Source organism: Lepidothrix coronata, unplaced genomic scaffold (genome assembly GCF_001604755.1).
Source record: "Lepidothrix coronata isolate B3197 unplaced genomic scaffold, Lepidothrix_coronata-1.0 Scaffold95, whole genome shotgun sequence".
Taxonomy (NCBI): domain Eukaryota; kingdom Metazoa; phylum Chordata; class Aves; order Passeriformes; family Pipridae; genus Lepidothrix; species Lepidothrix coronata.
Window position 1 is genome coordinate 2,036,149 of NW_016690275.1, and position 18,583 is coordinate 2,054,731.

Consider the following 18,583-nt stretch of genomic DNA (forward strand, 5'->3'; position numbering starts at 1 on the left):
ATGTTCCGATCAAATTTTCTGTATTGTGTCCATTGCCTCCTGTCCTGACACTGGGCACCACTGAGTAGAGTCTGGCTCCATTTCCTTACAACCCCCTATCAGCTGTTTATACACATGGATTAGATCCTCCCTCAGTCTTTATCCAGGCTGAATGGTCCCAACTATCTCAGCCTCTCCCCATACCTCAGATATTACAGACCCTTGATCATCTTTGTGGCCATTCACTGGTCTCACTCCACTAAGTCCATGTCTTCCTTGTGCTAGGGAGCCAGGTCATTACAGGAGAAAAGGACAGTCTTCTGATTAAGGACATTGACAGACATTTTGTAGACATAAATTAGCTACCATTTATCAGCAGTTGTGCCACTGACAATAACGTAAACCTCCAGTGACTTGCTAAGGTGCATACATCTTAGGTGTACATGGTCTGTGCGGTGACTCTACAGACATGTCGTCACTTTGCATTGATTATCAAGAGAGGCTAGAGTCCCATGGAAGAAAGTACCAAAGCCTACACTCTGTGCCACAATGCAGGTGCTTATGAGGAGTAGGATGAAGGTAGTGGAAAATAGCTTTTAAATCATGCCAACACCTTTTGGGAATTGCCAAAACAAATCATTTATGTTGCAGTTAATAATGAGTGACATGAAACCAACTTGGTAGGAGAGCTCTCAGCTCCACCCTTGGAACAATTTAATGAACTGAAATTGAACAGGGCAGTGTCAGAGCTGTAAGCAAGATATGTGTCCTAGCATGGCACTCCAGCAATGTGGCGACTCATTGCCTGGCACCGTTTGCCCACGGCAATGTGCTGTGCTGTGCAGATCAACCAAAAGCAAGCTCGGATAATCTCATGCCACAGTTGCATCATGCATGTGGGCATGCCCTTTAAACTGCACTCTTGGTGCAGGCAGATCATCCAGGCTCACCATCAGTTCCAGGAGGATTCTGCACAAAAAGCAGCCTTAAGAATTAGCCTAATGTTCATATTTTTGTTGTCTGCCAGATAAATTCTGCAGACTGTAAAAAAAAAAATCTTCTCTAAGTAACAGTTGTCCACCAAATGGAGGCCGCTCTCCTTGCTGATATACTGCATCCTGATTACTGTACAGTCACTTGTAATCTCTGAAATAAGAGGAAATTACCTGAAAATTATGCTTAGATGAAGAAGCACTCAGGGCAGTTACAGAAACAAATAGAAATTATAGAATAGCATAATGAAAAGTGTAGTATTTTTCTGCTCTAGTTTATATGCTAAATAGTTTGCTTCTGTGAATGCAATTAAAATAAATATAGATTTTTCATTTATTTTGTCATAGGCTGAGTACTACTACGAGTTCCTGTCTTTGCACTCTTTGGATAAAGGCATAATGGCTGATCCAACTATAAATATCCCCCTGCTTGGAACAGTTCCTCATAAAGCATCAGGTTTGTGCTGTTGATATTATAAATTGTGTTCCTGTAAAAAATATTCTACAGCCAGTGAAGTATAAATATTTTATTATGAATTATGAATTTTTTTAATTAATTGTGGTTCTGAAGTTTACTGCTATGCTGCTTGGCACTGAACAGTTTGTGAGTACCTTGCCTGAGTACAGCAGCATATTTTGTCTGAGCCAAGTCACATGAAGCTTTTATGTGTAGATAAATCAGCAGAAACTTGTGCTTCAGTTGTACATTCTTGGTCCTTCACTGGAACTTATATCTCCCCAGCAGAGGCTGAGCCCAAGCCAGCGTGAGTACTCCAAAAGCACCATGGAGCATAGCGAGCTGATTGGAGTAAAAAAGCTTTCCATGAGGGATTAGTGAATCCACTTTGCTCTGAGGTGGATGAGTAACAGTTTATGTGATCTGTTTCAGGGCTCATGCATGGTAGGCTCTGGTAGAAAGGCAGAAAGGTATATCTGGATGACAGTACTGTTTTGGTGACCATGGTTTCATGATTTGCCTTAGCCATCCTAAGGCCACCTGGGATAAAATGAGAAAGAAATGAGAAGCAAAACAGGAGGACCAGGCTGCCAATGGCGCACTGATACACAAGCTTTCAGCTTTGACCAGTCTTTCTTCCTCTTCTCTTTTTCAATGGATACATTCTGAAACTTTGTGTTTAATATTCTCCATTTTTGGCTTGCAGTAGATTAGCACTGAAGTAATGCTTCAGTACAGCTTTTCACTGTGACACCTGGAATTTAACGTTAATGATTGGTCTCTCCATTCAGTGTGGATTGAGTGAGTAATATTGCAAATAGATTTGGGTGAGAGGTGCTATGATGTTTGTACCACAACTGCTGCAATTAAATTGGTTGCAAACCTGATAAATGTCAAGTAAAGACATTTAAAAGCAACTAAAAAGCCATGAAAGTCAAGTTCTTGTTAAGCATTATTTCCATCTCCATACAAAGCAGGTGAGATATGTGGGAAGCTCTGTACTCAGCATTCTCTAATATAACCTAGCTTCTCCTTTAATTTTAGCTATCTACAAAGGCTAGACCAAAATTACCACTTTCTGACTGTGTTTAGGAAAGCATGATCTACAAGTGCAGGGAGGCTGGAGATGAGATCTCATAGTTGCAGCAGAAGGTCTGTTAGTCATCATGATAGGAGGTCTGATTAAAGCCAAAAAGGACTTACCCAGTTGGCATCTCTGGTACCCAGTGTATGGGCATGTCTGTGGTGTTCCCCTACATGGATCATGTGCAGTGCACCACTGTGCTTATGTATATAAGCTGTATTTAAGTCCTGTTTGGTGTTCTAGTGCCTCCAGTGTTTAATAGCAATTGATAATCAGTACATATGTGGTATTTGAAGCATTTACACTATTAAATGGTAAGATACCAGTATGATGGTGGGTTTTTTACACTGCTTGCTAGCTGGCCAAAATTAACTAAGTAGTCCTAAATAAATACATGCTATAAGAGTAGTGAATATTTGCTACTTTGTAGTAAATGCTATAATTTATATGTTCGCAAAAGAGTTGTGACAGATCTAGTCTGGTTTGCCTGGATCTATTGCATTACCAAATCATTTTTCTACACAGACACATCAGAATAAATTCAATCACAAGCTTGTATTTAATAACAAATCAACAGTTGTTATCTCTTGAAGAAGTGTTTTAGTCCAAAGACAATTAATTGTCCTTTTAGACAATTAAGGAGAAATAAAAGAGGAAAGAGCTATAATAAACTATAATAAACAAGAGAGTGGGAAACAAGAATGAGGATTAACAGATACCTTGCTCAGAGGTAGCTGAACCTAGTGTTCTTGTCAAAATCAGTGGACTTCTAAAACTTCTTTGAGGATATTTGCCTACTGCCAAATAAGGCATATGGATGGCTTTAGTGCTGTAGGGCCTGTCTAGCCTGTATTTAATCTTATGGCCAATGGTGGCCATAAGAAGACCTGTGAAAGAGCAAAAGAAGGACATGCATATGTGATACTTTAGTTTACCCTCTCAGCTCTGACTAGCTTCAGCTCAGAGGATTTCCTGAATCTTAAGTGATTTGTCCTTTTTATAAGCCCACACAGGTTACAGATCTTTCTTTCCAGTACTTTTCTAGGCTCTCCTTGAGTCCATATCATCTTCTGTTACCTCAAATCACCCTAGCAAGGAGTTCACTGCCTCCCATTGCATGAAGATCCCCCTTCTGTTGTTTCAAGTCTGGCTGCAGCAGTTTCATCTGATGGACACTAGTCCTTGCACTGGTAGAGACAGTAGTCAATCCATACTGTTGGTCCTATTCATGACAGTCATGATTTTGTATATATCTATTATGTGCCCTCTAATTTTTCTCTTTGCCAGACTGAAGAGTCAATTGTTTCTCATTGGATGCAGCCTTGTCCTTCTCTCAGCTTTCTCTAATTCAGCATATCCTTAAAGAGATGAGGTACCAAATTGTCCTCAGACTTAAATTAGATTTAAATCACCTAGGTTTCTTAGATTCATTTGAAATCCCATTCCCAAATCCCAGGGTTGCAACCTGATTCAGTGCTCACAACCATGAGTATTGTTACACCTAGATACGTGGTAAGATGTTAAGAAGGCTGTAGAAGATGCTTTTCACTGGGAGCTTAAAGAGCTAAGACTAATCAGCTTGTCCAAAAGAAGATGTTTGAGAGGAGTGTGTGTACCTGCCCAATGAGAAGCAGCTGGCTGCTTGTTTCACAGGGAAGCCCTGTGAAAATTGAATGGTTCAATCTGAGGTCAGCAAGTTCAAAACAAAGTGAGGTGTTGTTGCAGCAGTGATTAACATCTTGAACACCACACTCAAGAAAGTAAAACCAGCTATTGATCTGTGCCCAGAAGTAATGTAGTGGCCTCTGACTGAGAAACAGCTGGCCCTTAAGTGACCTGGGTTGGCTCCTCCTGTCCCTGTCTGAACCAAGCAGTGCAGTGCCTTGCTGGTGCTGCCGGTGCAGGCTATGGCCAAGCTGCTGGCACAGCACTGCTTCCACCCAGCCCACTGGCCAGGCTCAGGAGACTTCCTCTCCCTGCCCGCTGCTGGTGTTGAGACATTAAAATGTAACTGCTGAGCATCCAAAGGTGCTGAAACTCTCTCCAAGCTTGGTGGCAGAAACTGGTGCCTTCTCTGGGTGCCTTCTCTGGGTGCAGCAGCTCTGCTCGCTCTGCCATGCTGGTAGAGAGCAATAGTGGGCTTCAGGGCTGTGCACTTCTCCAGACTCCACTCTTCTCCAGACCCTTCATGCCTGCTTCTATTGGGATTGGTCATTCAGAGATGTCCCTTAAGCAGTCCCACCCCGAGACTGTAGGCTGTTTTTGGTGGTGGGTTTGGCGTATTCACTAAAGTGGGTAAAGCAATTGCTTTCAAACTTGAAGGGCTGTGCAGACACACAGAGTTGCTCTCAGCCTGTTTCTACTGAAGAAAATTTTGTTTTCTGAAGAGAGGGAAAAGGCATGAGCTCCCAGAGAAAAGGGATTAAACCCTCATCCTCCACATCGCAGGAGAGCATTCTAATTACCACCTAACATTAAATTAGGTATAAGTCACTAGGTTTCCTTAGGTTCCTTTTCAAATTAATTTAACTTTCATCATTCCTCCTAGAGCCATCTGTTCTGCAGCCCTGGGTGCAAGCACTCCATAGGATGCAGAACTATAAATGTGTAGCAGAGGTTGTTCTGTGGCCCGGTGGTGGGAGAAGGGCTAGCAGAGAGAAGTCCAGAGCTGTGATTTCCTCTCCTTGTTTTTAGCCAGTGATGGACAAATGTGAACTGCATCCTGAATATGGGAAGCAGAGACCAGAACTGAGGTTTGTCCTACCCCAGCCCTGCTCAGCACTATGATAGGCCATGAGAGTTCACAGCCGTGGTTTTGGGTGCAAGGGACTTCTGCTCTGTGCTTTGGTTTGACTGTAGTGCTGTTGTTGCGTGCTTAGCATCGTTCAAACAGGCATAAAAATGCAAGGATTCAGGCAGAGTTCAGGGACTTTATTTCATCCCTGAAGCACCACAGATCTCAGACAGGATCCAGGTGGTTTTTGCTCACAGGAGCATCCTTTACTGCTTTACTGTGTTCAGTCCTAACCGTTCAGACATATGGTAAGTCCAGGATTCAGATGCTTCCAGGTTCGGCACTGCTGTAATAAGGGGTTTCTGACCTGTCCCCTCAGACTTTAGCCCTAAGAGATGCATTCCTGAGTTTTGCCCTAAGCGTTTAAACCACAGCCAAATCTCAGGGGAGTTCGGGGCTTTGCTACCTATTCAGTGAAGTCTAGATACAACTACGGTGCCATCATTAAACGTCTGCCACATCTTCCTCCCCATCGCAATTCGTTCGACTGAAACATACTGGTTTCCTGCACTTGTGCTGTAAGAAAGTTACTACAGTTTAAGAAGTTTGCTGCATTTAAAATATATTTAATCCACTATAGGAGTTTCCTTCTTACCAAATGGTTACATGCTTTCTGTAATGGTCTTTGAAAAGGTTAGTGTAAAAACCATTCAACAATGTAATTGCATTAGAATGAAAACTGCAAGGGACTTTTCAGTTTGTAGGACTTACCAGAGACAGAATGTATTTCAGCAATAAATTATTCTGTATTATACCAAGGCAACAAATAACAAAAATTGCCCAATTATGGCTTGCAAATTTTCTCATAATAAGCAATTTAAAACAAACCAAATGTAGGGCTGTTCGGTCAGTATTTGGTTCTGAAAGCTCAGGCCAGTTTCAGAAGCAATGAATAAACAGTTTCTATTAGCTGGATCTAACTTGTAAAACTGCTGGGAAGAGCCAATTTTGAAGAAAAGAGATAAAATTGAAGATTATTTAAGATCGCTTGTGACAATCACAGCAGAGAATTCCATAGCTGTGAGGTATCAGGCCTGCTTTGTCATCAAAATACTCCTGATTCACTGGCCTTAATTATTTACCTAGACTCTTTGTATTTCAAAAGTGTTTGATTGCTTTTCCTGGAAAGGCAATGTCCAAATATCGCTACACTTAACTAGTTCTGTCAGACTGATGTGTCTATGCCTTCTTTTTAAATATTGCACCCATGATCTTATTTTACCAAGAATACCATTTTTCCTGCACTTAATGGTACTACCTTATTTAAGTATTATCACAATATCCAAACCAGAAAAACTTATCCAAAGTCACTTTTTTCCCAAAATATATAGGATGTTTTTGCAGAAGCTGTATGAGAGCCTGAAAAATTTAGACTCAGAAGTGATCAGCTCAACTTAGAAAATCAAATGTAGGCTTCTGGCTTGTTTTGGTGTATTCGTAGATAGCTCTACATAAGTAAATGCCTCATCTGCAAGCAAAAGTATGTTTCTGTTATGATCTTTGTCTGTGCTGTAAACTGTTGGGTTATATCAGTAAATGAGCACAGGCTCTTTTCCTGTGCTGCTGTACTTCTAATTCTGGAGCCACCTATGAAGAAGGTGATCTGTGTGTCTCTGTATTACAAGTTTTCGTCAATGGCATTCATCTGAAGCTTAAATACAATTATAATTTATTTTTTTTAGTATTTCAATGTATGCTTTTATATGTGTGTGTGTGTATGTTGTTGTTGTTATTATTATTATTATTACCCTTTTAGTGGTTCAGGTTGGATTTCCTTGCCTTGGAAAACAAGATGGGGTTGCTGCGTTTGAAGTGAACGTGATCGTAATGAATTCAGAAGGCAATATTATTCTCCAGACCCCTCAGAATGCCATCTTCTTTAAAACCTGTCAGCAAGGTAACACTAAAGAGAACATGCTATTAGACCAGGTCGCCTAACTGTAAGACCTGTAAGACCAGGTCTTATGTTTCATTCAGGATAAGAGCTAGAGAGGATGGAAATAAAGCATTCACAAAAAGTGTAGGAATTGTGGTGAATTCCAGGCTATTCTGTTTCTGTGTGCATTTGCTGTTTATTTAGTACATGTTTACTAACCCTTTTCTTACTGAACTCCTTTAGCAGACTTACACTAGGTTGAAGACATTGCTCCCTCCTCCTGTTCACCTTCATCACATCAAGGACATTGATAGAGATGTATCATATGAAAAGCCCCTGTTAGCAAATGATTTGAGGTGCTTGGAGGAGAGCTGGTCCTATGAAAGCAGGCTGAGGTTAACATTTCCAGAAATGGCACATAATTGGGAGAACTGAACTTCTGGGAGCTGTAGTGGGGACACTGGTATCCGTTAATGCTGTCACTGCCTTAGTTCCAACTTGGTGCCCTTAGTTCCTTAAATCTCAGCTTGCACATCCAAACGGAACACAAAAATACTAAATCAAAAAATTTCTGCAAAAGTTGGCTTTACCTTCTCTGTAGCTCAGATGCAACCTCTTGGCTTTGGATACAGGTAAGGTGGTGGAAGTTGGTGTTCAATACTTGCAGTTATCAAGCAGTAAGCACAGAGAGGACGCGCTGGAAGAAGAATGTCATGAAGTTATTACAGTGTTTGCTTGGAAAGGAGAGCACTTGTTTAATCAACCCATCTATGAACCATAAACACTATGCAATAAGACTATAATTATAACTTTAAAATGAGGCTGTGGAAATTGAAAAATCAGTGTCTAAGATAAGACAGTTATCCCATATCATGTGCAATTGTGTCAAATTAACCCATGACAGGGCTGATGTACATAGAACAAGATTGTTATTCTTCTCCGATTAAGTCTTCATTCACAGTCTCACAATTTCTTCTCCTCACTCTTTTCTCTAATTGGCTGTAACGTGGCTTCAAAGAGCGAGCAGCGGGAACAGGAGCTTTTTATTCTTTGAAACCTCACTACACCTAAAAAGCAAAGCTGCTTGTCTCCTTTGAAGCCTTACAGCTGCCCATTAGCCCATGGAGAGTGGAGGAGGAGGAGAAGAAGTGAGCAGAGAAAAAGAAAGGAAAAGGGAGGTTTAAAGGAAGCAAAATCAATCAATCAGATCTAATGTATGAAGTTGTGTGTCTGTGGTAAATACTACACAAAAATTTTTATTTTTTTTATTATCTTTTTATTTTCAGTTGAGTATCTTTTAATAAACTTTGGAAATAGCATTGGAGGTATTATAATAGGAACAACAGAGTTACAGGTTTGTATTGTGGAAAACAGTGGCTTAAACAGAAAGGGCTCCAAAATCAGTTTAGTTGTAGCATTTGTCCAAGTTATCATTTCTGTGTTATTAGTTGTTGTTACTGTTTTTACATGAGTTGTAATATTTAAAAATTAAGCAGTATTACATCCTGTGGCCTCTTAAGAAACCTGGGGTTGATTATTGTCCCACTCTTTTGTTCCTGGAGCTAGCTGAGAGACACAAGGATGATTTTCCAAACTCTAGAGGTGTGCAGAGGAAGAGCTTTCTCACCTCATCTTTTCCAGTCCATATTGGGATAACTCCCATTCCTTCCCTGTATCTGGTAAGGTGAACATTGCAATGTTTTGGGACAGATACTGGCAAGGATAAGAATGTCCTTATGGGTTGATGTTAGAGTAGAGGTCAATTTCCTTCCTCTGAAAGACATCATGTGGTGAGGAGCTCCAATTTCTCCTGCCAGGGCCATGGTCACTGCTTCCAGTTATTCTTGGCCATACAGAAAGGCCTGTACCAGAGGAAGTGAGGGGAGCAAGGGAGCAATTTTGTGGGATAAGAGAGGATTTCTTGTGGCTAAGAGGTGGCCACACAAAAAGTTATGTTTTCCTGTTTTTCTACTTGAAATGGTATGTGTTTAAGCTTGCATTCTTTGTCATGAATAGCAGCTCTCCATTCAGTTAAAAAAAGAGAAGCATTTCCAGAAAGAGTCATAGAGTACGGTGTTGGAACACAGCTGGACCGAAAAGCCTTTCCTACTATTACTACTGCTGTAAACAACTTTACTTGTAAGGCATATCGTTTTACCTCAGAATTTTTGAACCTTGTCATTTGGAGTGTCACATGGCAGAGTATAGACATGAGAAGATCATGCCTACCACTGATCACTAGTAATGTTAAGTTTTTCTAATGTGAATAGGCAGCCTCTCCTGCCTGCCTTGTTCTCTGTGAGGTATCTGGGAAGGTATTTTTGAGTAATTGCTTTTTCTACCCGACAGCCGTGGTTTCATAGAGTTCCATAGGGTTTGATTTAGTTTGCGTCTTATTCAATGGACTCTGGTGTTTTGAGGATAGTGGTGGAACCCAGAGGTATTTGTCATCTTTGTATAATCCTGCCAGTGTTGCCAAATGCTTTTACCAGTATTTGATCAGTAATTGAGATATGAATGAGAGTTGGATGATGATACAGGACCATTGTGCAGGAATGCTTTCATCTTCCTTTCTGGCCTTCTTTCATTTAGCCTTGCAGCTGACTCTTTCATACGAATACCAATTTCATCACTTTGTCACCCCAGTAGTAACAGATGTGGTAATTAATGCAATGCAAGTTGCACTGCAGTCTACTTTAGGCTGCAGAAATTAAAACTGGTCCTGCACACTGAGGGAAGGTCTAACCAGCCATGCAAGTACTGCCCTGAGTTGCCTGCTCGTTTCCACACAGAAAAGAAAGTGGATTGAGCAGAGCATCCACATTGTTCATGCACTCATGGAATAGTAAAGCGGGGAAAATGCACAGTCTGTCAACAAGCACATTGCGCGTTTGAACACATGATGAAACCTCTATTTGTAGACTACTAAAAAAGAAACTAATTTCTCTTGAAGAAGTCATAGCTGAATTTCTATTTCTTCATCATTTGTCTGTCAGCAAATATTTTTACTGTTGTGTCAAAGAAGTATATTGATCCCACCGAGAGCTGGCTGACAGCATTTAATTAAGATTGTTGTTATATTTTATGAAGCGGAGTGTCCAGGAGGATGTAGAAATGGAGGGTTTTGCAACGAAAGACGTGTCTGTGAATGTCCAGATGGATTTTACGGACCTCATTGTGAGAAAGGTAATTAAAAAAAAATAAATCTCAACTGTCTTCTTTACTATAACCTCAACAAAACTGTATCTCCTGCATCTCTCCTAAAATTAAGAATGGCCTATTCTGAAGATTTTTTATATTTTGAGTCCACACCTGTAAGAGAATTACTATTGTCATCTGTCATCTAATGAAAATATGAATTGCTTACAAGAAAAATGTTTTCTCTTTAAGACATTGCTTTTAACAAAACCTGACACAATAGTTAAGTGATCCTTAATCACAGGGAATCCATCTGGCAAAAAGATTAAATAAAATTTTCTGGTAGTGAGGACTAGCTGGAAAATGAATCACGGGATTTTAGTTGCTCTGTATTTGTTTATTTGGAGATAAGATCTGATTTGTAGGCAGGCCGAAAGCGAATACGGGAAAATGAAGGAAAGACTTTCTCTTTCCCCTTCATTAGTGGATAAGAGCCCCAAATGATATTTCCAGGAGTAGAGGACCAGGGAATTGGTGTGACTTGGCAAGGAAACTAGATCTTCTTCCTATCCCTCCCTTCCTCATCACCCAGTGGCAGTCCCTCTCTGGGGTGACGAAATGGAGCAAACCATCCCCATGGACATCCTACTCCAATGCAATCCTTCACTTCCAGATGCTCTGGCTATATCAGAAATATTAATTACAAATGATCAGAGACTGTTCTCTGGCCTGGGGGCCAATTGGCACAACTTACATTCATATGTTTAACAAACTCTTACCCTCCAATGAACCCACTACAGACTCCCTCTTGGGAGCAGTCTATGGCCCCTGCTCATCCCAGGACCATGCTCAGGAGGGCTTACTGGTCAGCCAGGGACAAAACCAAGCCAAGAGAGGCACCAACAATTTCACAAGATGGATGATCCTTTGCCCCCATTTGGCCTCATGCCTGGATGCTGTCTAACTCACTAGTATGGACCCAACCTTACTGCATGTTCCAATTGTGGGCAATCACAAAACAAAGCATTGCCCCCTGCCATGCCTCCCTGAAGAGCCTTGTGGGCTGGCCACAAGGCAGAGAGGTCTTAGGAGAGAACAGGGGCTCCAGAGAAGCTCTAGGGGGAGCCTCCAGTGAGACTCTAGAGGGAGCATACAGGAGAGTTGGGCCATGCAACAGGCTTCCCTAGCCTAAATTAGGTAGCCGTGTTTATGCTCAGGTATGCAGAGGGAAAAGGGAAGGTTCACTGTAAAGCTGCCTGGGAACCCCACATTGTTACTGACCCCTCTGAGATTGTCCTGCCTTCTCAGCTGAAGCACCAGAATCCAGTTGCAGAGAGGACTTGTCTGGGGGTATTTTAAATATCCAGAGGGTGTAGGTGTATGTGGGTACTTTGTGCTCCTCTGTCCAGTATTAAACGGTACAAGAAGCAGTTTCTGCTTACATATAGAATCAGATCTGACCTTAATTTAGCCTTCAGTTTTCAGTAACACTGTACCCAAATTGCCAGATACAAACCAGAGATGTAATAGATTTAACCCACTAACAGAGGCACTTTGCAAAGATGACTTAGAACAATCAGCAGAAGCAAGAGTAGCTTAAGGAGCTGATGTGCTGCGTATTTAAATAGCCAGTTGCTATCACACCAGCAATGTTGTTTCTGCTCTTCCGGCTCCTCAGCACTGTGTGTTCCTCGCTGCATGAATGGTGGGCTCTGCATCACCCCCGGCCTCTGCATCTGCCCCCCAGGATTCTATGGCATCAACTGTGATAAAGGTAAGTGCCAGCTAAAACCCCCCAGGCTCTGCATCCAGCAGCCTCTCTTTATTCACCTGTGGTAGTTCCCCTCTAGGAGTGGATTATGAAAAGTCAGGTAAGCAATAAGTAAATAAGTTTTAAAAATTCTGTGATTCTTCAAATACATGCTCTAGCACAGCCTGGCAGCTGCTGAAAAAATATAGGGATTTCAAGGCATTCAAGTTATTTAGATAACTGCTTCAGCTGATTCACTGAAAAGCTGTGGGACCTATCACAAAAGTCACATATGTCTAGGGGGGTGGGGAAAAATCTCTGTTTGAACTCTAGTTACCTGTAGTAAAATTAGTTTTACTAATTATTTAGTACATTAATGTGCTACATCTGGACTCATGAAAAAATAAGCTGGCTATTCATTTTTTGTTGCTGCATTGTGACTTATGAAGGATAAAAATAACTGTCAGTTGTTCAGAACAGTAATTTGGAATAGTCCAAGCTACCATGTGAAAAAACCCCAAGTCCTGCAGAAATATAACTGACCTGTGCATGGCAGAGCAGAACATCATTCTGCATTGTTGCAGAACTATATGAAGTAAAGACTGAGTGAAAAGGTCCTAGAGGACTTTTCGGCAAAATAACAGAAACCTTCCCATTATGCTGCACAAGCTGTTGTTGTCAGTGTCTGCCTCACTTGTATTTAGTCTTTGAACAGACTTTTGCCACATTTAAAAAACGTTTCAAAAGTGCACTGCAATTAAATGTTCCCAATGTTATGAAGGATTAATGTGAATCCCAGCTGTTTGGTGAAAAGTTATATCTAACAAAATGTAAGTAATTTGGCAGTTGAGAGACAGAGCATTTGCATCTACGTCACCACACAGGAAAACTTGCAAAGGTTTCTTTCTAGTCAAGGCATAAATTAAGAACTGTAGCGAAGTATCCTCTTGTAGAAGTAGCTTCCAGTCCTAGGTTGTGCTCCTTTCATCAATCACTGGCAGTTTTAATAGCAATAGGACCTTAATCGTTCAAGGAGCTTTTTATGTGAGGACTGATAAAGATGTCACACAGTCTGTCCTCAGAGAGCTCATTACTGTATTATTCACGTGTTTCTCGCTATATTGACTTGTGTGTGTGCCCATGTAAAGCATTATGTAGGAATAACCACATCTCAATCTTCCTGTGTAAACCAGATGAAAAGAGGTTAATCCTACTTTTTAAAACCTACTCAATGTTTATTTATGATGAGCAGCAGAAAACATTAAGTCCAAGTCAGGCTTAGTTCATATTAATGACTTAGTTAATTCCTTTTTTATTTGTTTCAGCAAACTGTACAACAACCTGTTTCAATGGAGGGACATGTTTCTATTTGGGAAAATGCATTTGTCCTTCAGGCTATGAAGGAGACCACTGTGAAATTAGTGAGTAGCATCTTTGTGTCCTTGCTTTCACTTACGTCACCCTCCTCTAGTGTCAATATCTGAATGATGACATACAACCTGCCTCTTCTGGGCTCACAGCAAGGGTCTCACATGGTAGTCTGGGACCTGCAGAGTGAGGTATCACATGCCTCCTAGTGAGTTTCCTACTTATAAGTTTGATTCATTACTAGACCATCTCATCCCCTGCCTCATTTTGTTTTCACTAGTAACCAGGCTTGGTAACAATCCTCAAGCTGTAAGTGTGCAAGCAATACCCTGTGACAGACAGATGTGCTGCTGCAAACCCACATGAGGCATCTATTTTCAAACATTATGACAAATCACTCTTGGGCACAGCAGATTAGATTTGAGCCCACAACTCTGAAAGGGCTACTATGAGTTGGGAATGAAAGGGTTTGGGGTAAAAGGAGGATTGAACCACAAGAGCTGAGAGCTTTCATGTGACATATTAAGTTGCATTGACAAGGCAACTTGGGAACGTACAATTGGATCTCATTCTTTCTGGACTCTAGAGCTTTTAACAGGACACTGGGCAAGACAATTCCCCTGCTGTAAAATAACCTCACTGATGTTCCCCAGCACCTTCACAGGAGCATAGAGACTAGCATTTGGTCTGGGATATGTAAATGCTGATTTCTTAATATGCATCGAGACAAGCTCTTCTTACAAGTAGGCAATTTGTATCACTTTGGAAACACTTGGAAATAAACTCTAACTTGCTGTCAGCCAGTACAGGACAATAAATGAATTACTGTGCAAAGAAAGAACACAGATACTGTAAGACCTAAGCTTTGTTTAATATTTATGTGCAAGATAAGCAGTAGGTGTATGTGTTTCACCATATCTCTGTGCATTACAAGGCATTCTGTAACGCCTTTTTACCTTATCATAACTTAAGCCAAACAGAAGCAGCAAAGCTTTACTGTTTTTAAGTTTGGTATAAATTTGGATCACATGCCACAAGAACAACAGTGTGGGTTTCCACTGGATTTACAGTGGTTTGCTTACATCAAGTTCAAATCTGACACTCTAACAGAACCCCATTTCTTTCTTCTGTCCCCAAAAAGTCAACTTTGTTGACATTTTTCAGATGAAGATTAAAGTTTGATTCAAAGAGAGAAACTTCTTTTATGCTGATGGTGTTTTTTTGAAGAGAATTCTTAGAACTGATATTACAGCATGTATAATTAAGGGCAATACATTTAATTGGTCTGTCTGAGGAGCTGAAGCTCATTGTTGTCGACTACTGCTTGGGATAGGTGCAACTGCTTTGACTTCTTGCAAAGGCTTACCTGTGAAACTCAAATTAATTAAAATACAGGCAGTAAACTTGTTCCTGTACAAAAGAAAGAAAAAAAAAATCAGGATAACAGTATGCTAAGAGTTAAATCAGTGAGAGCAAGGAAAGCTATGCACTTGCCTGGGCTCTTGAAAAGCTGGGATGGCAATTGTTAAGCCGTGATTGACAGCTGCTACCACCCCTGGGCACTGCACCAGTGCCAGCACAACAGCATAAGACTGCAAGAAATGCTAGACAGGGCTTTGAAACACCAGAAGAGAAACACAACTCAGTCTTGTCTCTTAGATCCAGGGCCAGCTACATTCAGTCATGGAGGTCTTAAAATAACAAGGGGAGAAAACCTTTTGACATGCAGGCGGCCATCTTCTGAAAACTGAAAGGTTTTGTTGTTTGGTTTTTTAATATTGTGTAAAGGTTTTGAGTGTTTGTCTAATAAGGATGTCTACAATACCAACAAGCATGCGCAGTCTTCCAGATTTTTTCTAGTGATAGATATGCATTGTCTCTAATTAGTGTTTCACTTTGATTCCAGAGAGTTTTATTTTGTTTTAGATTCCTCCCCTATTTGTCACTAGCTGTTTTGTTGCTTTTTCCATTTCTCAGTCAATAACGGAGAGAATTATTACTCTTTCCTTCATTCTGTGACAATATCTTAGTCCGAAGTTAACTGAGCTGTACTGAGTACAATGTACTGAGTACCAAAAGCTTGCCTAATGCAACTCAGTGGAAGTTGCTGTCACATCTCGTGACCCATATTTTCCAGACTTATTTCAAGAGCTAGGAAAATTCATGGATTTCCTTAGCTTTGCTCCTTTTGATCATTAATTACTTGGAATGCAAATGTTTGAAAATCAGAAGACCTATAGGTTCCCTCTCCAGAGGCTTCTGCAGCGAAATGATGTTTTTGCAGAAACTCTCCTTAGCACAGTTAGTTCCATCAGCTGTTTATTAAGTGTTTTTCAGGGCTATTAGAATAATTATGTACATTAGGAACAAGTATTTCCTTTATATCGACAGTACATATGTGCATTACAGAGGTCTGCAGAGGTTGAGGGCAGATCAAGCACTGCCTGGGGTGCTGAGCTCCCAAGGGGGCAGTCTGTGATCATGAATGAGATTTTCAGCACAGCCAGCTAGTGTTGATGCTGAAATTATCACGTGCAGATCTCTTAAAAAAAAACCACAAAAGGAAACGAAATTAAAGGAAGCAGTTTGCCACTCCAGGTTCAACTTTTTGTTTCCTCACAGATCCAGGTAATATTAGTGCTAAATATTGGAAGGGGTTTTTTTTGTCTCTTTTCTGAAGAATCTAGAAAATGTAGTGGCATTGGAAATGACGAAAAATGGTTTTGGACAATAATGAGAAAAGCTGCACTAGTACGTATGGGTATCGAGGAGGCAAAGGACTGATGGTGCAGTTCCTGGTGGCCTGAGAGTGCCGAGGGAGGTGACAATGAGCCTCCCTCAGCTCATGGGCTCTGCGCTCCCCTTCCTAGAAAGAAGATTTAATTAATTAAGTAATGCAGACAAATTCGAAGAGGGTATTGACAGTCTAGTGATGGGACACTTGTTGTTAAGTTTGAGGAAGGTCTTTGGTGTGAGCCATGCCCAGCAAGAACTTGACTGTGGATCTCCTCCACCAACGTGGGCCTCCTCCATCACAGGCAATCAGGGCCAAAGAAACCTTCCTATAACAGCACCACCAGACCCTGCCTCTGCCTTTGGCAAAGCCTCTGTGTGAGGGAAAGTAATTTCTGGACCAGGAGCCTTGAAAAACATCTGCCAGTTCTAATTACTGTTAGCAAAGTTGCTCTATTCTCATCAAATAGGAAAGAAGGGCATGCTTTTTTAATGTGCCCTTAGTTTCTGAGCTGCCATGTGGAACATCTCTCATCGCACCATCCACAGCACCATGGTACTCTACAGCCTCTGATACAAGCTGACAGGCCAGGCCAATTTATTGTCTGCAAGTAGCGGCCATACCTGTCATTCCTTGAGTATCTTGGATGCCACCAGATTTTTTTCTACTTGTGCCCCCAGGTTTGGATGCCACTTCTTGCACCTGCGTAGTCTGGGCAGTGCTGCCTCCCCCATGAAGGCTGAGAAGAGCAGGAGGCAATACTGACTGGTCACATGGGGGATTCTGTGAAGTCAGAGTGACACAACTTGCAAAAAAGCTGCAAAAACTGCAAGGTCACATGGGCTTTGGCCATGCCAAATTATTGTCACATTTTCAAAGCAGAAGAATGCATGTAAATTGGAAGCACAGACTTGCAGCAGAGTCTTCCTGGTTACTCTTACATCAGCATCTGATAAGTTTTTCAGGTACAAGGCAAGCTTCTCAGACACTTCACTGAATCACAGAACCACCGAATCAGCCAAGTTGGAAAGGACCCACAAGGATCATCGAGTCCAGCTCTTAGCCCTACACAGGACCATCCCTAAGAGTCACACCATGTGCCTGAGAGTATTGTCCAAATGCTTCTTGAACTCTATCGGACTTGCTGCTCTGTGACCCTGCCTTGTCTCCCTGCCTTTTAAACTTGGTCACTTCGTGTTTGCTGTGGCCAAGAGGGCCACCAGTCTCCACTTTGCTCGGGAAATCCCCTCTGTTAACAAGCAGCAGATCAAGGAGGGCATTCTTTCAAAGTCGACTCCCTTAGGTTCTGTTCCATAAAGTTGTCATCCAGATTTTTTAGGAATCTTCTGGCCCAGGTTGTACCAGCTGTGTGATGCTCCCAGTTAATTTCTTGCCAGTTAATTTCTGGCAAGTTGAAGTCCCCCGTAAGGACAAGGGCAGTTGACTTGGAAGTGTTCCTCAGTTCCTCAAAGAGTAATTCATCAGTGTCAGCATCCTGACTGGGAGGTCTCTAGCAGACTCCCACAATGACATCCATTTGATTTGTTTGCCCCTTGATTCTTACTCAGAGGCTCTCAACAGTGTCATTGCCAACTGTGATCTACATACATTCTAACCCTTCTGTTACATACAGTGCCACACCTCCACCTCTTCTGCCCCGCTTATCCCTCCTGAAGGGCCTGTAACCATCCAACAGGGCACTCTAGTCACAGGTCTCATCCCACCAGGTTTCACTTATGCCAATGATCAAAACTCTGGGACTGGGCCAAAGCTTCAAACTCATCTTGTTTGTTCCTCGTGCTATGTACGTTGGTGTGCACAGGTTTCAGGAGTGGTACACTGTAGCCAACACCTTGTGAAGCAGATTGAGGGATCCCATGGAAGAATCCTCAAGTGCTCCTTTCCTCAAGTTTTGGCACACCACCCCATCTCTCATCACCGGCCTGGTTTTGTCCCTTTCCCCTTTCCAAGCTAGCTTGAAGCTCTGTCAATGAGCCCCACCACCTCCAGCACTAAAACTCCTTTTACCCTCTGAGACACGTGCATCCTGTCAGGTGTCAGTAGACAGGTGTTGAGTAGATCATCCCATGATCAAAAACCCCCAAATTTTTCAGAGTACGCCAACCTCGGAGCAACTCATTGACCTTATAGATCTGCCTATTTTTATCAATATTATTCCTTGTTACCAGAAGGATCAAAGAAATCACTACTGTACTCCTGATCCCTCTACTAATCATCCCAGGGCCTGAAATCTCTTTTGATTGCCCTCAGACTTCTCCTTGTTATTTTGTCACTGCCAGTTTGAACAACCAATAGTGGATAGTAATCAGAGGGCCTTACTAGACTGGAGAGTTTTCTAGTCTCTTCTCTGAGCCCCTGGGAGACAGTAGGCACAGAGGACTAAGACCATT

General features: G+C 41.7%; 1 protein-coding gene across 1 annotated transcript in view; it reads left to right on the forward strand.

The window, feature by feature from the left end:
- Window positions 1–18,583, forward strand: part of WIF1 (WNT inhibitory factor 1) — a 43,577-nt gene that overhangs the window by 21,119 nt on the left and 3,875 nt on the right. The window contains exons 3-7 of the mRNA XM_017822079.1: window positions 1,320–1,428; window positions 7,063–7,203; window positions 10,273–10,368; window positions 11,999–12,094; window positions 13,396–13,491. Of these exons, the coding sequence (XP_017677568.1) occupies window positions 1,320–1,428; window positions 7,063–7,203; window positions 10,273–10,368; window positions 11,999–12,094; window positions 13,396–13,491 (538 nt within the window). The remainder of the gene's footprint in view (window positions 1–1,319; window positions 1,429–7,062; window positions 7,204–10,272; window positions 10,369–11,998; window positions 12,095–13,395; window positions 13,492–18,583) is intronic.